General features: G+C 43.7%; 1 protein-coding gene across 2 annotated transcripts; it reads right to left on the bottom strand.

Moving 5' to 3' along the window:
* Nucleotides 1-4,236: 4,236 nt before the first annotated feature.
* Nucleotides 4,237-25,157, bottom strand: LOC120798373 (interphotoreceptor matrix proteoglycan 2-like). 2 transcript variants are annotated; one of them, XM_040142625.1, is made up of 15 exons: nucleotides 24,291-25,157; nucleotides 23,988-24,149; nucleotides 20,549-20,607; nucleotides 20,255-20,275; nucleotides 17,936-18,189; nucleotides 17,774-17,835; nucleotides 16,783-17,017; nucleotides 13,571-15,417; nucleotides 13,261-13,480; nucleotides 10,342-10,552; nucleotides 9,653-9,841; nucleotides 9,261-9,495; nucleotides 7,577-7,656; nucleotides 4,383-4,441; nucleotides 4,237-4,277 (listed from the first exon to the last, which is right to left on the bottom strand). In XM_040142625.1, exons 1-14 carry the CDS (start codon nucleotides 24,867-24,869, stop codon nucleotides 4,408-4,410), a joined length of 4,188 nt encoding a protein of 1,395 aa, XP_039998559.1. In that variant the 5' UTR covers nucleotides 24,870-25,157; the 3' UTR covers nucleotides 4,237-4,277; nucleotides 4,383-4,407. The 2 variants fall into 2 exon arrangements, with proteins under 2 accessions (XP_039998559.1, XP_039998558.1); XM_040142624.1 differs by lacking the exon at nucleotides 4,237-4,277 and having other exon boundaries at nucleotides 4,338-4,441.
* Nucleotides 25,158-25,547: the final 390 nt, after the last annotated feature.

The raw sequence follows: 25,547 nt of genomic DNA, 5'->3' as shown, positions 1-25,547 counted from the left end.
CGTGTGTAGGGTCACGGTCTGATGAATCCCGCTGACTTTACCTCGAGCCAGGACCGGATCCCCCGCCGACTAATTTTCTGTCCACTAACTGATTATTGTTGTTGTTGTAGTTCTTTACATTTTATTTCAGTTTTTCTGTCCGATCTTCTTTTTCTAAGACGTATAACTTGTCTTACCGTTTGTCTCTTCTTCTTTTATACTTTGACTGATCAACTAATCCTTTCAGCCCTGCAGCTCTGGTGGGTTTCTGAGGCTGCCATGTGTGGTGGGGGTCAGCAGGGGCCCCTCGGGAGGTTAATCGGACCTTGCCTGTGGCGCCACCGTGAGGTTTGGTGCCTTTTTTTTTTTGTTTTTTCTTTTAGCATGGGTGTGGACTCTTAGTCTGCTTTTACTGACTCTTGCTGTGCATCATTTTGATCGGTCTGATCTTGGTCACATGTTGGATACGTGCAGCACGTAACGGTCCGTCACAGGCGACCGGACTAAAAAAAGACACCTGTTACACTAAGATGTGTAGTTTCAGCACGGAGACAACACATCAACACCCTCATGTCTTCACTGTTACACAACGAAAACCCCCAGTCCTCACGTGGGACCCCCACACATTCCTGCAGCACGCGATGAAAACATAAAACGATTCCTCTCTCCCGGCGTGGACTGTTTGTCGTCAGTCCGTCTGACTCTGTTTGACTTTTGTCTCTGCGTTCGACGACGGCCGAGATCTCTCAACACTCGCGCCAACATCGCCGCTGAGACCGTCAGGTGATGAGATCTACATCGCACGCGGCGATTACACAACGGCTCACAGACCCGATCCAGAGCCGACAAATGGTTCAAACATTGTAAAAATATGCAGAGAAGAAAATGAAAAACAATAAAAAGAAATCACTCGTCCAATAAATAAAAAGTAAACTACTACTCCGACTAACAATAATTCTAATAACTGAAATTGGAAAACTTTTTTTAATTATAGGGGAGAGAAGAAGCAAAGTTAGTAACGAGCATTAACTGGATATGACTGCGTAGAGATGGAGAGGAAGAGGAGGAGAGAGGAGCTCGGGGCACTACAAGCTTCATCGAGGAGGGTTTTGTGCCGACTCTTAAATACAAATGAATAAACAGAGAATTATTTAAAATTGAATGAAAACTGAGAAAATACTAAACCAGTTTGTAAGAAAAACCAAAAGGGAAGAACGAAGACAGAAGATGAAGATGATGAAGAGGAGGCGAGTGCCCTCTGCCTCGCGGCTTGGCGATGAAAACCTGAAATCCCCTCGTCGTTCAAACCTTTATTTACACACCCCTCTGCTGTCATCAGGTCGTCATGACGATGAGCTTGATGGTCTTTATTTGTTGAGCTCGGTCACATTCCTCCACGAGAGCCTTCGCTCTGCTCTCGCAATAGGAAACCAGCAGAGCCTCCGTAGACACCTTCCAGTACGTAGACCGATCCCGAGGCCTCTTGGAGCTGGAAATACGGGTCGAAACGCTTTTCAGCGTAATGGACCCAAAAAAGGAATAAATAGTTTACGTGCCTTCGGGATAAGAAGTTGTCATTTATCATCAAATATATCTTTCACTGTTTATTTTCTCTCTTGACACAAACGTAAGGTGTTGAACAGACGATTCTGTAGAAAATATTGTCATTTTATTTTAGAAAAATGTGAGCGTGCCAGGCGGCACGTACACATCGCAGCTGTTTCTCCTCGCACTCTAGGTGGACGTACAGCATAGAAAACACAATACAAAACACCAGGGACCAGAGAGCCCCGGACCCGCACGCAAACAAAAAGACAAACATCAGTGGATTTGAACATTTCCTGCCGGACGTGTGACTTGTGGGGATGAGAAGCCTGTCGAGTCGCTGTTTGAAACTGTTGTGTAGCGTTGTAACGGGTCCCTAGTGAAAAACGACTACGCAAACACTCAGACATACAACGACAAATATCAGCTGTTTCCCTACAGGAAAAATTCGATCTACGTTCCAGATGGTTGAGTTCAACTTGAAATTCTTCAAGTAAATGCAACAAAATTCAAGTCATTACACACACGCAAATGTCGAGAGCGATGTTGCAGGCTGCCCTTGGGAGTTTTTATTGCCTGGGTTTCTAGACTCCGATAGACTCAATGTCTAATTTCCAAGAAGGTATTTTTTACTTCCAGGGTCATAAAACACGTGAGAACGATTATCTGCGAGACGTAACTCTGCAAGAACGAGATATTATCTCGTGCAAAAAAAGATAAGTTGCACAAACGAGGTTTGCAAACAAAGTAATATCGTGAATTAACAAGATACTATTTTGCGCGAACGAGACGATAAGTTGCATGAGCAAGATATTATCTAAAAGCCGACGCCGTGGACACGTTAAAAACACGGCCAACACGTCCAACGTTTCTCCGGTTGTTGGAAATTTAAGGGACTTTCGCAAACTCGTGTCCAGAGTCCACGGTTGGACGACCACATGCGAACACGCGCAGGTAGGACCTCTTACAAAACAAAAAACAAAACACGTGCACATACAAGACACTGACAGGCTACACATGCACTACACATCAGTGAACACTCCAGCACTGACTGAGAAACGTAAACATTGGCGAGAATCGCAGGCGTGTGGGCTCGCCGTCGGTAAGCAGCCGATTGGACGAACAACAGACAGAGGAAAAAACAGGCGGTTTAATGACCCGAGATGTGGCGGATTTACGGGAATGCTGACCTGACGTCAAGGGCTCTGAGATTCTACGCATCAAATCCCTAAAAACGAAAGCGGCGAAGGCACTGACGGGGAGGAGTCACGGCCGTAAAGTGAAACGAAGCAAATGAAACCAGCAAATTCAAACGACGACTTTAAACGCCCTCTCTCACCGAAGACCCGTCTCGAGGTCCATAAACCGGTCAACACAAACGACCTCACTGACAAAACTCCGGTGACGTGGTTTCCTTCTACGACAGCGGTGACATGCAGGTTGGGACGCAAACAGAAACCCTTGACTTCAGGCTAAAGATGAAAGCCATGAAATCCACTAGAAAGTGTAAGACAGAGGTACTGAGCAGCGAAAACGTGGAAAGCAGTGAACGGCGACTGAAGTGTTACTCGAAAACAAAAAAGTCAGGTGATGGAAACAAATGACAAGTATTTACAGAGTGAGAGGAAGAGAAAAGGGAAAGGTCGGAGGAACGGGCGACCTTGCGGAGGTCAAAGTTCAGTTCACGGCCCCCGACAGAGGAAACCCGTCCACCAGAGTCCTTAGAAAATCAACTCCCAAAAGTCTCGGCGTCTCATCGCCTTCACCTCCAGTCCAGTCAGTCAGAAGCAGCGAGGCGGCGGAAGACAAACTCCTCCTCCTTCCCCGGGTCCAAGACGAAGGCAGGTTCCTGTAGAGAGACGCAGGCGTTCACACAGGGACGACCCAAGTTCTCGGATCAGACAACAGACAAAACAATGTTGTCCTTTTACAAGCGTCAGGTTGCAGGAGCAATTTTAGTAAGTGTGATTATAGAAACACATTAATTCACATATTTTATCTGTATTTCCCTCCGAGAAGTGTCGACATATTCAGGTTCAAGTTTCAGTTTATACGTCCAGAAAACACGGTCGCCTCATTACGCCCGTCGTAATCACAGAGGAGAAAACCATAGCTACAAAAAGACACAAAACCACATTCAGCGAGGAAACTAGAGAGGTAGAGGTCGTTAGCAGCAGTTAATGTTTGTACCCCTCAACTGATCAACCTGGAACCCGACAAAGACCGACAGGTCGCCTGCAGCTGAAGCTTTTATTCTGAAAGGCGATGCCGGGAGCCTGCTGCATCCTCTCAACTCTCGTCGGGACAAATAATGAGACACAGAGCTGACAAAACCGTGTCCTTCAGGACTTTAGGAGAGAAGTCAACTCCAGGTCCCAGAGTGCACTGCTGTAAGAAACATCCAATCAGAGAGCTTCAGGTTCTGTTTCTGCGTGACCCATGGCGGAGTGAGGTTAGAGGTTGTGGAACGTAAAAAACAAATTTTAAAAAAGAAAAAAACTCTTATTTTACTGCCTTCTTTTCAGCAACATCCGCTGAGGCTCATGGGTAGCGTAGTCTTTAGAGGCCAGTGTCGACACTACTCCAGCTGTGGCTGCAGCTGCTTCCCTACCTTTCTTGAGACACATTAGACTTGACAATGTTTTTCATGTAACCTGAAGCCGTCTGAGCTACATAATGATGTTTATTATGTCGGAGAGCTCCGAGTTTGTCCTAAAAGACTCGGCGGCAATAATGAGACATCTGGACAGAGTCTAAAAAGACATGAAACAATATTAAAATCAGCAGCAAGAGATAAAAATGGTAAAGTCAGTCATTAAAGTTGGGAAAAATGTCTCGGAGCAACATGATATTCGTACCTCGAGGTCACCGCCTCGCTGCTCACTATGTGGTGGAGCTCCCTCTCCTCTCCAGGAATCTGCTCCACGAAACAAGAGAAAACTGGATTAGTTTGGTGGTTTTGGCCGCTGAGGGATGTGGCACAAACAGGACTCGTCCAAACCACAAAAAACCCTGGGAGTATAACCCCAAACATAAACAGATGAGCGGAGGAGGAGGAGGGAAGAAGAAGGATTATTGCTCGTGTATTTCGACAAATTTTACATCATGGTTTTTGTTTGGTTTTTCGAGGCTGCAGATCGTGAAGGAGATTCGTTTGGTGGATTTTCTGTTTAGAACCGGACTCACAATACAGCTGTTTGTTTGGTCTAAAACTCCTGCAGATGGTGGTGTAATTTGATTTTAATTTGATTTACTTCAGGGCTGGAGTTTCTGGAGAGAACATCTACTTAATATTTTTCTAACCAGTCCTTCGAGTGAGATTGTGTAAATTGTGATTATTTTCCATAAACTAAACTCTGAGCCTGTATTTATGGTCTACCTAGTTTGAAACAAGATAAATTCACATCCACCTTAATCACAAATGTATTTCTACATTAAAAAAAGAACATCTGAGAAATAATGGTCGCTTGTTGCTGCGAGATCTTTCTGCGAAAGTTACAAATAAGAAAAAATGAACAATTTCGGCCAATGTTTCCCCATTTAGCAATAAACTGACCGTGACGTTCAAAAGTAGCGTAATATTTACAGCTGCCTGCCGGTGATGCCTGTCTTTATAGGAACTGACAGCTGGCACCCACACTTTGGTTAAACTCTTTTTACAGCTTGCTAACTCTGTGCTAATAATAGATTAAAATCCTGGCTCCTCCGTGTTTCAAATCACGATTTTGACGTAAAAATGCTGAATGTTTCAGCTGTAGTTCGGTACTTTACTGACAGGCTGTGATTACTCTGCAGCAGAAATGCCGAAGCGGTTTAACAATGGTTTTATGTTTGGTCTAATCCTCCACCTGCATGTCAAACTCTTTTACACTTATTTTTGTTCCATAAACTCTTGTCAGGATAGAGGAAAAACTGAGCCGTTGATCTGTTTGCTGCCAACCTCGAAAGTGAGGTCAAATCAGAGTGAAAATCAGTCAATTTAAGGTAAAAACTGGTAAATTTGAGCTTTCAAAGACCAAAGTGAAGCTCGGGAGGCTCTTGGGTCTAAGATTAATACATGAGGAAGACATTTGTAGGATGTTTTTCCACAAATATACAGATATCAGACTCTACTCCATTCTAATAACTGAAATACTTTTTTTTTGTTCACTGTTGACTTTTTAAACAGCGGCCGACAAATCACCACAGGGTCCATTTAGAAGCTGTTCTGGAGCTTTTTAAGTCACATCATATGATCTTCATCAGCAGATGGAGTCGTCCAGTTGTCGCGGAGCTGCAGAAATGTTCCTGTGTTCCTAAGCATGTTATGAATTTCCTGTCCGTGTTATCTGAAAGGTTGAGATCGAGACCGAAACTCTCCATCTGCTGATGCTACTAAATGGATCTCGTGGTGTTGAGAATGAAGTTCCTTAGGCCAAAATGAAAGACCGGTCTTTAAGGTGCCCAGAAGAAATGGAAATTTAAACATCTTGAATGAACGGATACGATTTCTTTGTCAATTTTTGTTTCGTGTTTTGCCTTCCACTTCCCGTGCAGGAAGTTTTCACTCCGCTGTCCCCCGATTAAAAAAATCAACTGTAATCACTGATTCGCCAGCAGCTCCAAGGTCAGCGAAACGTCAAGAGTTTCCAGACAAGCCTGCTTGTCTGGAAACCGACACCCGGAGCAGGTGGACAACACCTCCACACCGAACAGAGGGCGCTCAGATGCTGGAAGCACAAACCTGCGGCTCGAGTTTGAACAAAATAATTCATTTGACCTAAAGGAAAGGTCGGGAGCTTGTTAAAGCAGGAAAGATGTTCTGCTCTGGAGCAAAAACAGATGGATACAAAATGAATAAATGAAACTCATCATAAGCATTATTTGACATTTAAAAGAGCATCTGTCTTTGTGATGAATAAAAACATCCACACGTCACTCCTGAACAAGACAAACTGGACTAACCTGAAGATGAGACAACAGCCCGTGTGTCAAACTTTAATTACAATACTTTCTGGAGACGCTGAGTCACACCGAAGTGTCCGGAATATTTTATTCATATGTGGACGTCTCTGCGGACAAACACTCGTCTACCGTTACTGAACAACGGTGCGTTAATGTTCAAGTCTCGTCTTTCGGTCTTAAACCCGTCTGTCTCAGGTACGGGTGGACGGGCGGCGGCGAACCGATTTCCGGTGGCGGTGGTGTCTGTAACCTGGCTCGCCCCTCAGCGTTACGCGCCCAGAGAAAGTCTATAATGTCTGTAGGGAGCATCTGATTGGTCGGGGACACAGCCAATCGTCGGTGGAGGAAAATATTTGAAAGACCCTTGTTTTATTTCTAAAGGAAAAATATATTGATGTTAAAATAAACAGAAAAATACTTCCTCAAAACTAAGTCTATGAGTCATGATTAGTGAATGAAAACATTTAAATTTAAATAAACAGAATTTAAATTTGATTCTATATTTGTATTGAATGTATTCTTATGCTGTTTTCTAGTGCACGCTGCTTTATTACACAGTGTATTCATGCATTCAAAGAAGTACGAGCTTTATAATTTTTTATTAGTTATTATAATGTATTTCATTTTTATTTATAATGATTACATTTTTAATTTTAGTGGAAGTTTAATTGTAATTAAACTGTTAATTCGTTCCTTAAATAATATTTGTTAATACTAAATAAATGTTAGGCTTCAGCTCCTTTTTTATTTCAATTTATTCATTTTCTTGCTTGTTTTTTAAATGTGTTATTATCATCACTATTGTTATTATATTCTACTATTTTGTGTATCTTTTTATGTATTTTCTTAAAGGTTTATTTCATTATCACAAGTTCTGCATTTAAAACTGGTGCAGTATCGTACGATAAAGAAATAGTAATTGAAATTTTTTAATCTTTTTTCTTTGTATTCTTAATTTGACCCTCTGAATAAACAAAGACTAGAACGAATTAACGTGCGAACAATCAATGTCGTGTTGTAACTTCAGCTGTAGCTGTTAGTCCGGAACAACCTTCACACCCGCAGCTGGTTTCGTGTGGACTTGACAGAGAGAAATGAAATCACTCACACTTGAGTCTGTCGCACAAAGTCGGCAAAGTGTTGATCCCTGGAACACAACTCGATTATCCTCAGACGCTCCTGGATGTCCTGCAGAGGGGTCAGAGGTCAGCGGAGAGAAGACATGTTTACGTTAAAAATCGGGCTGAGAGGAGGTGTAGACTGAGGAGGAGGAGGTCCTGCAGGTAAAACCAACCGTCTGCGTAGTACAGACCTCCTGCTGAGACAGAAGCCACTGAGCCAAAAAAATGTCACAACACCTGGTCAACTCGATCCAAAGAGTCGGACTCACTTTATTAAACACTTCCTGTGGCTTCAGACACAGAAGCCAAATCTCTCTGTAGTAGGAGAGAGTAAAGCAGGAGCACACGTGAGGAGCCGAAAGCCTCGCCTCTTCAGAAGCTGGCGCCTGACCCACTTCCGTGAGGGCATTTTCTGTAAAACTGAAATACGTTCCTGAGGGTTTCCTCTCTAGAGGGTACGACACTGCTCAAACTCCCACACTCACTGTCCTCTATGTGAGTCTGCTCACTGACTGCGGGCTGCGTGAGTATAAACAAAAATTTACCAAAACCTGCATTAAGAATCACAAACATTACCAGTTAACAAAGGACCAAAAACTAAAAACCTGTTTACGTCGGCCTCCCAGTTAAAATTCAGAGTTTGACGATAGGAGGAATTTCTAGAAGCTGCAAGATCTCAAAATGGCAGGAAGAACGACACTCAATCATGGAGACAGTTGAAAAACATCTCACCATGAGGTGCATTTAGTAGCTGTTCTTGAGCTTTAAACCACATCACATGATCTTCACCCTCAGCTGGAGTTTGTCATGGAACTGCAGATGTTCAAATTTACAGATGTTTAAACTTACATTTAACCGAGCCTTTTTTCTGCTGATGAAGATCATGTAAGATGATTGAAAAGCTCCAACAGCCACTAAATGGATCCTGTTCTGTCAAATACGGTTTTAAGGGTCAGAGCGAACTTTTAATTCTGAAAACATTAACAAACAACAGCTCCTTAAATTGTTCAGAAAAATGGAAACATAGGCCTCTGCAGTCTTACGACAATCGTGCAAACTCTATCCAACAAAAATCATGTGAGTCTATTGGAAAGCTCCAGAACAGCTACTAAATGGACCTTGAAGAGAGGCTGTGAACGACTGATGCGCTTAAATAAACTGTAAATAAACATTTTTTGTTTAACGTGTGAACAAAAATGGTTAGCTTAGGCTTAATTTCCATTTATCTGGTGTGAGTACGGCGCTAGCAATCAGGACAACCATCTTGCTGTAATTTACTAGCGCTCCTAATAGGGAGCCTAAGACAGAAATTCATATTTGCCACAATTTCAAATGATCAGTCTTCCCAGTTCCCACTTTATCAATGAAACTGAGCCAGACCCACCGGATCCCAGTGGTTTTAGACTACGGCACTGCGGACACAATGTTTTTCAGTCATTATTTGAGGGGCCTGCATACCTGTGGCGTCCCGCAAGACCCCATTTTGGGATCCCTTTTGTGTTTCATTTATATGGGGCCACTGGGCCACATATTACGCAGACCTGATATTCAAGTAAACCTCTTTGCTCATGACACTCTGCTGTATGCAGCCGAAGTTTTGTGCTGCTTTCAGAGTATAACAGCTGGATCAAAATAAACTCCGTATATGTTCATAAACACAGTTTTTCTCACCTCTTTAGTGAGCGTGATGTTCTGGTAGATGTGTCTTATCTCGTCGCTGCTGAGCTCTTTGGAGCCGTCTACGCTTGCAGAGCTGCTGTACTGGGGGAGGTCGGGGTCACGGCGCCGGTAGCGCTGGGGCATATCGTCTTCATAACGACGGTAGTACTGGGCGGTGACCTGGTCGCTCTCGAACATTGGGTTGAACTTGGTGGCGCGCTCCAGCGTTGGCACACTGTCACCACGTCTAGGGGGGAGGGGGGGGTTTGAAAGGTTAAGATTTATTTTTAAGCTTTTTTAATAAAAATATTCTGATTCCCCCAAACTTGCAGCAGCTACGCAGTTGATCTAAACAAAAGCAAAGCTGGAATTTAAACGATGAGACGGTTGGTGTCATTGCTCACCTTAGTGGGTCCTCAGTGTCCTCCCCGTCGTACTGCTCTCGCAGCGTCCTCGCCAGGAAGAAGATGATACCGGCTGCCACCATGAGGAACCCGACCACCGAGGCGATGGCGATGCCCACCACCAGCGGCTCGGAAACGTACTCCTCGCAGTGCTCACCACGATACCACCAGTTCTCCCCGACCCGACATCTGCAGCGGAGAGTTCAGTGAAACCACCAAAAATAAAGCCAAAAACAAAACGTATTGAAATGCTCGGTCGGTCTCCCTCACGGTCCAATTCTAGGCCCTCTTTTGTTTAGCATTCATATTGTCTATCTATCATCTATCTGGACAGAAGTTAATATTTAACTGTACTTAAGATGATATTTATTTATGCGTTAATTCTAAACAGCAAGCAGCATTCATAAAAGTAAAGAAGGTGCAGGTATTACTATTTGCTTTATTTTAATAGATACTTTAGGAACCGGTGCCTGTTTTTTGAACTGAAAAAAAAAAACGGAAAAAAATCTCAAATGTCGAGTCCACCAATGCAACGAAAGTCTAAAAACCGATGTGACGATTTGGAAAGTTCCTCAGACGTGTAAAATATGCTGTTCAATACATAAAGTGACCTATTCTTACAAAGAAAAGTAACCTGAGTTCTCTTATGTCGGATGTTAAGACCACAGAGTGAAAAAACCTCCTCCAACCTGCAGATGGCGCCCTTGCCGGGGATGATATCGCATTTGCCGTCGTTGAGGCAAAAGTCGTGTTGCACCTCGCAGACGCTCTGACACGGGAGACCGTCCACACTCAGATACCCGGCGTCACAAACACACTCAGCCTCGCCCGACCACTGATTCACCATACACCTGGAAAACTTGTTACACGCCTGGAACTTACAGGGATCTGCTCTGTCACCTGAGAGGAAAAACAATAACAAGAAATAAACAGAAGATGATGAAGACCAAGTTTTAGAGACCTCTAGTACACGACCTGGAGGAGGAAGAGCTGCTTCTAACACATTTGCACAATTTAGGCTTTTCGGTGTGAATTAAAGCGTCTGCCTTGTCTGAAATAAGGACAAACGCTGCTAATGTCAGAATACGGTTTTAAAATTTTATGAATTAAAACTTTAACCCTCAGTGAAAAAAGAGCAAGGAAGCTGCATCGTACAGCAAAGGCCACATGTTTAACCCTTTTAGTCCAATGCCTAAAAGTGGCCGTCTGGGCTATTTTAGACTGTAAAGCTTCCAATTAGCTTCCAATTTATGGGAGCTACTCATCCATATTATACAGAAGAGAATAACAAATATAGCAACGCTTTATTTTGCTGGTATGTAATTTCCTTGGAAGTTTCTGGGAAAGAACTACAGGACTTGGTGCTTATTATAGGGAAAGTAGGAATTTCCTTGAAAGAACTGCTCCTTTTGATTATCGGAAAACGTTGCTCTCTGTGTTTTATCCACCTTTCACATTTTTCGCAGACTCAAATGACCTGCTGTGAACCAACTAGCAAGCTCCTAATTAACTGGAACTGTACCAGCTGAACACTTTATCTATTATCTTTGTAATTACAACCAAATTAAAGAGGTTTCCTGGAAAGCCGTGAAAGAAATTAACTGGAAATTACAGAACAATAAAACAAATCTTAAAAATTCACCAAAAAACCAAACAGAAGGTGACCTTCAAGCTAGAGTCTGGTTTGAACTCTACGCCTGGCTTTTTCCTCCAACTGGCACGGACAGAAAAAGGATTAATAAGTTCATTTAAAAGGCTGCTCCTTTAAACAGCCTGACTCTAACATACAACAGCATAAAACGAGACCACAAATAAAAGCTTCTGACTGACCTCCAATAACTCGAGTTTCATGAGGAAAAACACCCTGGACTGATCATTTCTACAGGACAATTTTCATATTACTAACATCACATCAGCTGACAAATCAGTCAACCTCTTATCTGTAGGTTTGGTCCTTACTATTCAGCAAATGCGGAAGTCTGAGGGTTACAATTAATCAGATTTAGCTACGCGTCGTGTACTAGTTGAGTTGTATCATTGAAAATGCCTTATGGAATAAACAACTATCGACAACGTAGAGGTTGCGCTATGACAGGTCAGATCCAGCTCTGTAAGGCTCAGTGTGGTTGACCATGTGCTGGTGCAATGGAAAACCTTCCCTCTGAGCGCAGTGAAGATGAGAGGAGTAAACTGATTATCGTGTCCACAGTGACTCACTGCTGTAGATTAGCTTTATCAGGCTGTCAGGAGCTCCTCTGATTGGCTCAGACAGATTAAAGAGCTGCAGCTCAGCGGAGTTGGACATGCTGCGGGAAAGAAGAGCATATCTCACATTACAGCTTCACCTCCGCTGGAGAAAGCATCCACTGTCACTGAGACAAAAGGCTAAACTGGCACCACGACGCCACAAAAACTTCTCCATCCCACTCAGGTGTAAATGGCATCTGCACAGGTTGTCTCAAGACGCCTGTCACAATAAAAGCTACACACAAGCCTTCTCTGCAAGGGAAAAATTAGCCTTGTTCAGTAGAAGAAAGACTTCAGCAGACTGACTGACAGACAGAGTAACATTTCAACACTACTGCCTCTCCATCCACACAAGGCAAACACATATACAATCAAGCTAGTATAGATGCAGACTGGTTTTTGGTTTTCAACCCTATTGGGCAGGTTTACAGCTTCCCAAAATGGAAGGACAGGTGTGTGTTTCCGTACTCGTACTCCATTCAGATATAGATCTCAAGTTAATACCAGGTGGAGACTGAGTCTCAGATTGAATGGTTGAAAAATAGATTAAAAAAGCTTCTTCCACTCTACAGCCTCAGTCAAATCGACATCCTCGCTGTCTACACACCTTTCAGCCACAATGCAGATAAAGCTGCAGGTATAAAGAACCACAGTGGACAGAGACACAGTGTACTGGCTGAGACAGACGGAGGTAAACAGTTGCCATGATGTTGATTCATCAGAGTGAGTCAGTGTGAGCTGCTGCTGCCGCTGCTGCTGATGCTGCTGCTGCTCAAGTTCCTCCCAGACAGATTATCTCAGGCATTAGATCAGAGTCCTGACAGGGGAAACGCTGTCGAAGCTGCTGAGCCTCCGCAGATACACAGAGGATTCAACTCAGCCTGAGGAGCAGGAAACATCTCGTAACAATGCTGAGATGTCCAAGATGTCCAAAAACGCTACCTGAAAGTCCAGCCTAGAATATTTTAGAATAAATAGACTACGTTCCTCGGGAAGGTCCTCAAACATCTGCCTAAAGAACATGATATCAGAAGTGTGTCTCGCCCTACAAACACGAATATTAGAGTTGCGCGAACAAATAACACAAGTTGATTTGTACTGGAAACCAGTTACATATTGTCATTTTTTATTGTGCTATAGAGCCAAAGTTGAGCCATTTACCCTAAAAACATTTCAATGGTCTGGCTTTTGGAAGAAAAAACATGTGTCTTTCGGTTTTAAGGGACTTTTCAAAAAGAGTGAAAGTTTTAAGGAAACTGTAATTTCATGGCATGAAAACTGACCATTGTCCGCTGTCAGCTTTCAAAAACCCACATTGGCCGCAGCCTATAGCTTCATTAAAATGTCAGGTGTAACTTTACCTGATTCGACGTCCAGTGAGTACTTGTCGATGGCCAGGTTCATAGTCTGGTAGGCGGTGTTGGCGAAGTCTTCCAGGATCAGGTAGACGACATTGGTGACACCTCTGGGAACCGGCTTACCAAATCTCATCCTGCTGTTCACCACGATGCTGCCGTTCCTGAAGTTTAGGATCTCAAGGTTCTGGAAGTTGTTCAGGTTTGACTGCAGGTACGGGACCAGCTGAAAGATGAAGACAAAGACACATGTGAAGAATGATACATCAGAATCTTTAAGTTTTAGTCACTGAGACCAGATTCTTTGAAATCACACCAGTTGTAGGAACCGCTGCTCCAGGGCCTTGTACTCAGGGGAGCTCTTGTTGAAGAGGTCCGTGGAGAACGCCATATTGGTCACCCTCAGGCTGAAGAACACAGTCAGGGCCCTGCCAGGTCGGGTCGGTAAAGCAATGGCATCCAAATCTGTCCCCTGAGGCCCGCTGGAGAAGCCACTGCTGTCGCCCTCAGTCGCCATGCCACCGTACTGGAACACGTCGAAGCTGACGTCGATGCTTGGCACATCGGAGAAATCACGCTCAAAGGGCTCAGTCTCAGTAGCGGGAGTGCTGTCTTTGACTTCCTGAAGCGAGGAAGCTGTTGTTTGGAGGATACGTGTATCTACTTCCCCTTGCAAAGTATCTGTCAAGGTTGTGTCCATGTCTTTGTCCTGCACTGAAACACCTGCCGACCCTCCTGCAACATCTGTTGTAGCACTTTCTGTTTCATTTGTGACCACCCCTCTGAGTGTCGACTGAGTAACATCTGAAGATGGAGTGCTTATCGGAACTTCGTCATCATCTTCATGGTTTAGGTGCTCATGTTGATCCAGTTCCTCGTCTTCTGGCACCGAATCCGACACTCGAGTGAATGGTGAGTCCTTCTCAGGCGAGAGCACGATGCTGCTGGTGCTGTGGTCTGCGCTTATGGACAAAGTTGGGACCAGAGCAGCAGTGGTTGTGGTGATGATCATGACTTCATCCACAACCAGGTCTTCGTCTAGGGCTTCAACCGCTGGCGCTGTTGTTGTTGTGGGATCAGTGGCGCCTATGTGCTGCTCTTCCATAATCTCAACCTCATCGTGATCTGAGGGTTCTGGCAGCAGCAGTTTGGGTTTGTGTGTGAGTACCTCGAGTTCTGGTGGCTCTTCTGTGATTGTATCAACGCTGGATTCTTTGACTGTGACTGCCTGGACTTCTACAAACATAGGTGACTCTTCGGCTGAGGAGGTGCCAGTATCAAGGACTTCAGGCACTTCAGGCACAAAAATGACTTCAACCTCCTCCTTCTTAGGTACATCATCTGCATATATAGTCCCAACTGTAACAACTGGAAGATCTATTTCTGCTGCAGTAGTTACTTCCACCACTTCAGTGGTTTCTTGAAGCTTGACTGCTAAATCAGTGGATCCTGCAAAAACAGGGGCTTCACGAGTCCAAGCTTCAGGTTTAGGAGAATCTGTGACTGGTGCCATTATCAAATGCAGTTCCGTCAAGGAGTAGTCGTCATAGATGCTAGATGCTTCGACTGCTTGCGCTGAAAGTCCGACAGTCAAGGTTCCTTTGGGTGAGAATACAGGTGCTTGGGTCGTCGATGAGTACCGCGGGTCAGTGCTGATGTACGGCGTGACCAGGACTTTATCCAGAAAAGGTTCCTCAATGCCTCCATCTGGCAATGAATCCTCAAAAGCAGGAACTGCTGGTGTCCACGAAGGGTGAGCACTGTTGAATTCTACTCCCACTGCAACCAAATCATCTTTCTCAGTGGATGACAACTCAACAATAAACCCCTCCTCATCCTGGTCTTCGTCCTCCTCATCAGTCTCCTCCAAATCAGGTGGCGGTAGCACCTCTAGGCTGCCATCCCCCCTGTTGTAAAAGCCGGTCCTGTCAGATGTCGCCGCAGGCTGCCAGGACCAGAGATCAGCTCCCTGGCCGTCTCCAGAGAAACCAGAGCCAGATCCATCGCCCAACGTGTTCTCAGAGCCTGTCAGATGTTTCACTGGCGGAGGGGGGTAGGCAGCGGAGCCTCCAGGACCGACTGCATGATCCCCTCGGGGGATATCATCTCCGGCACCGGGAGCATTGCTGCGGAGTAATCCCTCATCTTCAATATTTCCATTATCTGTAAAGTAGAAAAACACATGGAGAAGTTTACGGCCGGGATCTCCCTCCTAAGAGCCCTGATGGACGTCATCTGAAAAAAAACTCTACCAGGACGAATTAAAAGGATCTAGATGCGTTTAAAGTTTCACATCCCAGTGAGAAAACCTGATAGGACCAGGTTGGAGTCATGTGGGGATTAATTGAGATTACATTTGCAAAAGCCTTCATCTTAATGACATTAATTACCTGTTTCCATTTGTTTTGTTTTCCATTGTTTGAAAGGTTTTAAAGGTTGTTTAGATGTTTTAGTTGACTCAAAGTACTGATACCTCTTTGGCCTCTTTTGGCGAAGGAGTTTTTTTTCTCACACTGTAAAATGTTGAGATTCTGTTCTTTGATCAAATTTGTAGCCGTAACTTCTATAGACAAACTTACTCTGTAAGGGGTTAACAAAGAACGAGATTATTATATAATTATTATAACAAATTATTATAACAAATAACGGCCATTATTTGTTGTATACATTATTGATGCAAAACAATTATGATCCATATTTTTCAAATACAATTTCTTAAATATTCAGCTGAAAATGTCCAGATCTATTTCTGCTTTATGTTCTGACTTCTGTTTTTATGTATATATTTATATTAAAGCAGCAATTAATCAATTGGTCAATCGACAATTTTGACAATTGAGTAATCATTTTAGTCATTTTTCAAGCAAAAACTGCCAAAAACTCTCTGAATTCAGCTTCTCCCATCAGACTCTGACCCATCAGAGCTTTTTAACAGCATTTTAACAGAGGTGCATTCATCACACAGGCTTCCTGTTAGATAAATCTTTCTCCACATCATTCAGAGCTGCAGTGGAGTTACTGGGCTTGAATTAGTCAGTGATTTCAGCTGTGTGCTGTTACTGCACACACAGAAAAGCTAACGCACTTTTATTGTGAAGTACAACTGTGCTTCAAAATAAAGTTCACCAGAAACAAACCGAAATGCCAACAGAAGCATAAAATCCTAAAATCTTCTCAAGCCTTTCAGTAAATTTGCAGCCATGATGATGATGATGATTGTAAGATGAACAAATTATCAATATTTAATTTCATTACGTTTATTTCAGTTATATAATTTTGTTAGATTTGATTTCCGTAGCATATTTATACTCAAAATTCACTCGGATAAAAAGATGTCTGGGCTGGTCACGAATATTATATCGTGAAAATATTCGTACCTAAAAGAACATTTTAAACATGAGATAATCGGTGAATGAGACAAATTCTCTTCAATCAGATTCGTTCTTAAGCGCCACTCAAGAAAGACCCTGCTGGTATGAGTTGGTTTTACATGAAGCCTGTTGTTTTCTGATTGTGACATTTACTCACTCTCTTGATTCGTTGTCTCCAGGTCCAACATGTTTGCGGGGAATTCGGCAGGCGGTGGCCGAGCCGTGCTCTCGTCGAACATGAAGACGTCGTTCTCGCTCGCCCCCCCGCTCTGATGACCTTTCCACGGGTCGAAGGGGTCGAGCAGGAAGTCGTCCTTCTTCAGGAAAACGCCGCTGCTGTCCACCTCGTGGCTCGGTGCGTCGGGAGGCTTCTCTGCAGCCAGTACGTTATCCTGAAAACAGAAATCCAAAGAGTTCAATCAACAGTTTGTTTCTTCTGATTATTCATTTGATGCGCTTCAGATTTCATATTTAAGGCTTTACATTGTAAAAATGGGATAAAATATGATGCTTTGTGATAGTTTAATGAGTTCAACTGTGCGTTAAAAAGTTTGAACTAACCCAACCTTATGACCTTAAATTAAAAGACTACGTTCAAATTAATATGAGTAATTTATAAGTTTATAGGTGACAGCAGTGCAAGCTCAGGTTTTTCTACTTTACATTTTTACAGATATTATTATATTTATTAGAGTATAATATTATATTTTTACAAATAATGTAGCTGCTTTAGTTTGCTATACGTCTGGTATAGTCTAGTTCTTAGTTTTAGTTTAGAGTATTTTGTTTCGTTTTTCTGTTTCTCATAGTTTAAGTTTCTAGTTTCAGTGTTGTTTTTCTAATGACTGTTGAAATCAATATGTTTATTTGTGAAAAGTGTTTTGTTTGTTCATTTATTACCTTTGTCAAGGACATTACAGGTATTGATAAAGAAACAGAAACATCTTAAAATCCAACAGTGATGCGTTAAATGCCACTTTTACGCCGTCTCACTGTCCCACAACCTCAGGATTTTTCAGAATTTTACTTTTTTTGCCACATGATTCTGCTGCGTTCGTGAGTGAGGAAACGATCATTTTAACCAAGCAAAAATTCCCTTTGGTAAGAAAGCAGCTGATTAATTCTGCGTTTGTTTGAGTTCCACTCACCATGTTGTTGTGGGTGTCGGCCGGTCGGCTCGTAGGTTTCACAGAGGGCAACAAGTTCTCCGCTGCGGAAGAGTCAAAGTCTGTTAGAGAGGAAGCTTTTCTAAAGCCACTATCGACACTTTTTATCATTCACCCCTCCGCAGTGTTTCTCCGGCATCGTACCGTTCTCCAGCTGCAGCGGGTCAGCCTGCGTACCCAGGCTGCTGTTGGTCAGGAGGTTGTCTTTGTGCAGCGCCTCGGTGATGTAGTTGCGGAAGTCCGTGATGGTGTAGACGACGGTGGGCTGCTCTGCGGCTCCGGGGTAATTCTTCTCCACCAGGTTGTTCTGCAGAGAGATGAAGTCCAGCGTTTCGTTGGCGATGCCGCTGCCGTCCACGTCCAGAGTGATGGCGTAGTGCACCAGGACCACCAAACCCCTGAGAGGGAAGAAGACAAATCGGTGGTCGAGACTTCAACGTGTTTTGTCTGATGATTCTGCATCAGGACATTACCAGTGGAGACTGTTAGGAAATTATTATGAAATATCAGGAATCTAGGAGGAAATTATTAACCCCTGAAATAACATGTTATCTGTAAAGCTGTAAGGACTCAATTATTGACTCCTGGGGGGGAATGTTGCGTCTCTGTAAATGTGACTAAAAAAGTGTAAAAATCATTATTTGCCATTTGGCGGGGCTTTTGTGCCGGACTGTTTCCCTTGGCCCTCAACATTTGCCAGGTAATCAGTGGAGACACCAGAAGGTTACTGGTAAAAACTTGAAATGGAAACTAGTTATTCAACTATTTACTTCAAATTAACAATAAAAGATTAGTTGATTCGACTAAATTCCTGTATCATGTTTTAGAGTAAAATGACATCTCAACATTAACTTTGGTTAAAAAAGTGGAGGTTTCCTAGACGTGGACGTGGACTCTACATATAACTTATGTTTCAGCAGCATTTAAATGACTGCTGTATATTTCAACATGTAATAAGGGCCTGCTACACAGTGAGATATGGTCATGGACAGACTGCATATACGCATGTCACCCTTTAAGACTGTGCTTTTCAGCAACATTTAATACTGATTTTAGCTCTTTAAACCTGCAAATCACCAAATAAATTCCTACTGGGAACGTTTGACTTCACCAGAGCATGCACACTGATATGATCACCATCCGCCGGTTCAACATCTGTGCACGTTGTCTGTTATTTCACGTCTTTCTGACCTCGATCCTTCACTCCGAGATTAATTTCCGAGGCGAGCGACTTTACGACCCGATCGTTTTTCTCTCCTCCTGCAGCTCGGAGCTTCGGGCTTCACGCTGAGTCGCCTGTCCACGACTCTGCAGAGTTCAGGTGAGTTTAACAGCCTCTCTGAGCTGACAAAGTGAATTTATCAGTGTGGTCAAACGAAAGGGCGGGAGGGGGCTTTGCTGAAGGGAGAGGGGGGAGGAGGGGGAGGACAGCGAGCCTGTCATATACCTTTAACGGTAATCCTACAGCGGCTGCAGGTGGCCGGCGAGCAGCGAGCGACTTATCCCTCTTAAGAGCTGATTGACTATTGTTAAGGACATTAAGTGGAAATTAGAGCAGAGTGGCAGCGGAGCCGTTACTTCCTGCAACGGGCAGGTGAAAGGGGCTTTGAAGGGGGGGGGCACCGCCACAAGGTGAGGAAATCCCTCTGACTTCTCATCCACAACAATATGATTTATCTATGGAGTTTTTTGTCTGTTTGTCCACAGGTTTGTGAGATTTGTGAACACACAATTAAGATCAGCATTTGAATGAACAGAGGAGAGTGCCAGTGTGTTCCAGTCAAGAATATAACAACCAAGGGGATGAGACATTCTGAGTCTTAGTAATGTCACAAAATATATTGATAGGGTAACACAACTGATTTCAAAGCCTATATTCATTCACATGTAGTCAAACCGTCCCATCAAAAGCTGCCGAATCAGCTGTGATCAGCTCCTGTTGCAGTTCAGCCGTGGACGTACAGACGACTGTCACTGGATCACTGTTATTCTTTTTGACCTGCTTCGCCCAAACACGACAGCTGAACTTCCCATCAGGCCCTGCACACTAAAGGGATGGCGGACTCTGCAGTTAAGTCACAGGTTGATGGGATGGATTTATCAGACTCCGCTGGACCTTCAGATCTGCTGTTTCAGAGCTCTCTGGGTGACTTTCTGTTAGCTGTGTGTGAGTGGTTCCGATTCAGAAAAGAGATTAGGGCTTAAATCAGCCGTAAAGGCTCAAAAAATATCGCTGAAACATACAGAAGCATCGTATAATCTTTCCGCTTAAGTGAAAACATGAAAATCCCCAGAAACAAAACATCTGAAGAGTCGTCTGCAAGGCCTCCGGTTTACAGAAACCCAAAATCAACAGCAGAGCTACAGCTCAAGGGTTAATACAGGTACAAATCGTTTTTTTAATACTCAGTGATAAAACTATGTCTGAAAGAGGTAAAACTGAGAAAAGTTTGTCAGACTCACCGCTCCAGGTCCTTCTGCGGCCTGAGAACAGAAACAAAACAACACAGAAATACGTATAAACTAAAAAAAATGAAAGCTGGCAAATTAGCATTATGTGCTCTACCTGTCGTATATGATTAGACTGTATATTGAACCATCTTCAGAACTTCGAGAAAGAATTCCGCCTTATATGTCAGATAACATATTTGCAGATTTCATCCCGCTCTGAGTGGCAATGATGTTTCCCAACATTTTCAAGGATAAATATCACTTGAGGACAACAAAAGGGACAGTTCAGCAGAGCAGAGTTCAGACCTGAATTCGATGATGTAGACCTTCTTAAAGCCCGGCAGCCTCTCAAAGGCGTCTTCAATCTGGAAGTTAAAGAGAGGAAGGAAAGTTTCGCTAACCTGTTTCTGTGACACACCAGACAAACGACAACGCCAGAGGTCAAAGAGCTAAATCCTGCACAGGAGACGTCCGTCTCTGTGTGGCTGAAGCAACCGCTCAAAAAGATTTTCCCAAAGATTTGTATCCACAACACCTTAACCCAGACTCACCAAGTCTGTAAGTTGACTGGACAAAAAGGTTTTTTTCAACAGAGTGTCTAACTGCACCCGGCTGAGAATAGTCACACGGCAGCTATTCGGCTCTCTACGCCCCCCCCCCTCCACAGAAGACGCACACACCGAGTTGCATGCATGGTTGCCCTACGGATCACCCAACGGCTCATCAAGCGCCTTGCTTTTCGCCTCCACCAGGCGTGTTTTTGTCAAAAAAAAAAAAAAAAAGGTGTACAGAAGTCAGGAGTCAGATGAGGTAGTATAAAGAGCCACAAAGTCCGCGTAGGAAAGAGGTCCTGACGGATGGATGCGTCAGGCACAGGACGGGGGCTGAGTCCCATGTGAGTCCAAAAGTTGATATCTTGGCTTGTTTTTAGACTCAGTTGACTGATTACCTTCAGCTTTTTTTCCATTCTATTCAGTTTTCGGTTAATGTCGATACACTGCACACTGAGCTGGCAGTTTATCGAGAACACCCAGGTAGAACTCGGCCAGTCCGATCCGACAGTCCGGTGATGATCCTCCTCCATGAAGTTTCTAATGTTCAGCTGGTGCTGAAACTGTTTCAGAGACGTCTTGATTCACCCGAATGATCATTTTGTAGTCTGTAGTCTGTTGCTGCTGTTGAGCTGTGCACTAACAGTACACTAACAACATCTACACATCAAACGAGGGGGGGGCTAAATAACAGAAGCGTCGACGTCTCCATTATAAACTAATGATTTTCTCAGCAGCTGCAGTTTGGGAGTGACCCCTGGTTAACATGCAGTGTTTATTTCACCCCGGTTCAGTGTCTGACACCAGAAAGGGACACATCTGTAAATGGGAACAGCTGCACGACGATCGGCCGCAACATCAAAACCTGCGGCTGGTGTAAATGTTGCGGCCGGTCGTCGCATGTTGAATTGAGCTGCATTAAAACACAGCGAGGCTGATCACAGAGAGCAGGAGGTTTAACACTCAGCACAGTAATATTCATCTTGATTTTATTACAAGATACAGATGTTATGAGCTGGCTGTCTGTCTCACTCCTCACCAGATGTTGCTGTGATGCAGTTTCGTCGTAGCTGTTCTCATGTTGCTCAAGTGTTTCACTGTGGACAGAGACCCCCCCAAAATCCAGCATCACAGAGTTGAGTTTTAGAGGCTGTTTGAGCATCTGACCAGCACACCTGGATGTTCTGATGACTGATTTCAAATATACATTTAACGGTCATCATTGGAAATAGCGCTGAAAGTCCAGCATGGAAGAGCTGAGGGCAGAACAGTAAAGTCGGGATTATGCCAAACAGTTGAATGGAATTTAGATGTATCCCTGGTAAAACTGTGTTAGCTGGTGAAATCTGGAATAAAAAAAGAAAATCGAGATTTTCAGGTCCCAGTGGCCCATGGCTGCACTCTCCTGCCTCTACTCTGTTTCTCTGCTGCAGTCGAACTCCTGCTGTTTCTATTAGGCCTGTTATCCACTTCATACTCCCTCATTAATGACCCCGACCCCAACATTCAAACCATAAACTGGCTTCCCGCGTCACTGAGCCTGAAAACCTCCCAGGGGTACGGGAACACATCGGCAGTCTCTGCTTTCCTGGAAGAAGCTGTTTTTCCACCAACTCGAAGTGAGTCAGTGCTCGTATACTGTATGTGAAGTTTTCCAGCTCTGTTTCTGCCTTGGCGGCTCATATAGCTGATCGCTGGCAGGGCCGAGGAAACTGAGCTTTAAAGAGTGAAGATCCTTAATGCGTGAAAAACAGGCAAGGCCTTTAAAGCGGAGCCAAAATCCTGAGTCTGCAGTTCGGAAAACCACAAAGCAAGTCAATTTGGTAATGAGTATGCAACCTAGACGTCAGAGAGAGGAGAAATGACAGAATGAGTCAAGAAAATGAGGAGGAGGTGTGGGCAGGAACCGCAAGAATCACAAAAACTGGCTGATAAACAAACCAAGAGCTCAGCACACTCATCTTTTTCTACAAAATAAAATGACAACAACAATGTGGGTCATACTGAAAAAAATGTTGCTTCATGCTGAGGTAGCTCCACAACAGCAATTTGGCATAAACAGTGTTGAGTTGTAGCACGTTCCATTGTTATTCAACCTTAGTTTCAATGTTTGAGCCCAAAGCTGCCTCAAGTCTTTATTTTCTAAATGTTGAAAATAATTACAGTCATTTATCCAGATAATTACAGTCATTTATGCTACAGAGTTGGCTCGAAGCCTTGCTCAACATACTGCATGCTAAAATGTTAGCTCAGAGCCTTGTGAACGTAGAGCATGCTAATGTGGCTGCTCTGAACTTCACTCAAGACAGTGACATGCATTACTAATGCTAAGTATTAGCATGCAGCACCGAACCAAAAATCTGCCTTGCACACCTACGGGATGTTTACAGTCTCATTTCTAACATATTTTTTGGCATATCATGATAAAGCTGCATCCAAACTACATCTCTACACAGATGAAGAATTCAATACCCGGAGCCATGCCACTACCAAATGTCAACTTGTAGCTTTTCTGTACGTAGACATCGAAGAAAGCAAATGAAAAGACGTTTTGTTTTCTTTTTTGGTTATTTTTTTAAAAACCTCCATCAATCACTGGTTGGTTTTCTTAACGTGTGCTCGGACTGAACACAGTGACTTTTAGAAGTCGGTGATGTAAAATTGTTCCGGGCAGCGCACATTGAGCAAAAGACAAAGAAGACGACAACTTGAAGAACAAATTTGCACTTATCCCAAATTAATGAACAAAGCTTGAGCAAAAATCTCTACCGCTGGTACATTGGCAGTTCCGGGCCAAAAAAACGCAGATTGCAAAAAACAATCAATCAGTTAAATCCGCGTGAATAAGGCAGGGAAAAATTCACTTTGAACAGAGGAGAGATATACCTTTACGAAGTATCTTTATCAGTCTAGTGCTTATTTCTACTGTATATTCCAAGTCTCAATCAAATGTTTTGCATACTGAGTATATTTTTGAGAAAATAACCGTTTGCTTTTTTCTTTTCTTTTTTTCCCCCACATTGAGTATTGTGCTTCCGGCAGCTGGTTTACTGTTAAAACCTTGACTTACTTTAAGAATTACTGTTTATGATTGCTTGGAATATATTACAAAATAAGACTTACATATGTAGAAAACTGTAGCATCCCATACCATGGGCTTCATCCACTTAATGTCCTTGTACAAATGGTCTTACCTTGCGTGTGAAGTGTCTGGCCAGCTGCTGGTAGTGGAAGCTGCTCGGGTCTCTGAGAGCGTCGTTGTAGGTTTCTCCTCTCAGCTTGATGCTCAGCTCGACCACCTGGTCCTTCAGGGGCCTCAGGGGCCGCAACAAGGTGTCGTCGATCTCGTTACCAATCTGAATGTGCAGGAACATACACAGGAATCATAAAGAGATAGATTTGGTGTTGCTACTGAAAATAGGTTATCTTATTGGCAGTGGGACTGAAAAGTGTTTATCAATACCCAGAGATTCTACCACTAATCCACACTTGCTTACCGAGTTCTCCGCCTCACCATCCAACCCAAAGCCATTGTTTCCCAGTAAGTTGTCATCTACATCATAGGGCCTCTCTGCTCGAACGGGGAAGTTGCCATTGTTGTACTCCACTACGTACTTGGTCGTGACTTCCAAAGATGTGCCAGGGGTGTCCTCTTGAGTGGCAGTACCCTTGGTACTTACTGCAGTGACTTGCTCAACAGTTTCTGGAGTGATTTCATCTGATGACTCAGATGGTACTTCATCTGAAGCCTCTGTCATGACCTCCGCCGGAGGAACCTGGACGGTGTCCTCACTTGGTGTGCTGTCTTCCCCAGGTGCAGGCTCTAGGGCAAGCTGTTCAGGGTACTCTGAGGTTACCACCTCAGGGATTTCTACCTCTGAAGTCATCCCCAGAAGGGTGGGAGTCAAAACTTCTGGAGTTATTTCACTTGGAGCCTCTCGGACGAATTCTTCCTCAACTTCTGGGAGGTATCGAGGTTCTGGGACCTCACTTGAATGTTCAACCACCTGGGTAGTACTCTGCTTGGTGGTTTCTGAAGGTAGTTCTACCTCAGAGTCTCCTGGAAGTTCCACCATTATATTTGGTCCAGGTGTTTCCTCCACTTCAGTCCAAGGCAATAATCCCTCAGTGTCATCTGGAGCAACAACAACAACAACTGGAGTGATCTCCTCATCAGATTTTGAAGGGATCTCTGGTCCAACCTCCTCTGTCACTTCTGGTTTAGTTCCCTCTGCTCCTGCTTCCCTGAAACCAACTTCTTCCTCTGTTATCTCCTCAGATGTTGCCTCTTCTGTATCCTCTGATGGTTCACCTCCTATTGTTTCTTGTGTTTTATCTACAGATGTAATGCTATGATTGGTTTTATCCTCATCAGGTACTACTTCACGATCTGTTTCTAGTGCAGTTCCACCTGTCGGTTTCTTCTCCTCTGCAATTTTTTCTACAGATTCTGGTTCTTGTGCTGGGTGTTCTGTGGGTTTTGACTCTTCTACAATTTCTTCTACGATGTGTACATCTTGTGCTGGTTCTCCTGTGGGTTTGATCTCTTCTGTAATGTCTTCTACAAGTTTTGGTTTGTGTGCCGGTTCAACTGTTGGCTCTGTATCTTTGGCAGTCTTTGTTTCTTCTACAGGTTTAACTTCTCGTGCAGGTTCTGCTTCTTTTACAGCACCATCTCTAGTCTCTATTAAGTCTACAAGTTCTTTTACAGATTCTGATTCTTGTAGAGTTTCTGCTTCAGTTTTGATTACTTC

The sequence above is a fragment of the Xiphias gladius genome, chromosome 13 (genome assembly GCF_016859285.1).
Source record: "Xiphias gladius isolate SHS-SW01 ecotype Sanya breed wild chromosome 13, ASM1685928v1, whole genome shotgun sequence".
In the NCBI taxonomy this organism is placed as follows: domain Eukaryota; kingdom Metazoa; phylum Chordata; class Actinopteri; order Istiophoriformes; family Xiphiidae; genus Xiphias; species Xiphias gladius.
Note: the sequence above shows the minus strand (reverse complement) of the source record. Positions and strands in the feature narration are given on the sequence as shown.

Excerpts from the sequence above, each read along its gene's own strand:
- LOC120798373 (XM_040142625.1), bottom strand. The coding sequence starts at position 24,869 with ATGGTGGAACTTCCAGGAGACTCTGAGGTAGAACTACCTTCAGAAACC. Across the intron at positions 17,018-17,773 it reads CCGACACCCACAACAACATG|GATAACGTACTGGCTGCAGA; the intron begins GTGAGTGGAACT and ends TTCTGTTTTCAG. Across the intron at positions 13,481-13,570 it reads AGCAGCGGTTCCTACAACTG|CTGGTCCCGTACCTGCAGTC; the intron begins GTGTGATTTCAA and ends TTCATCTTTCAG.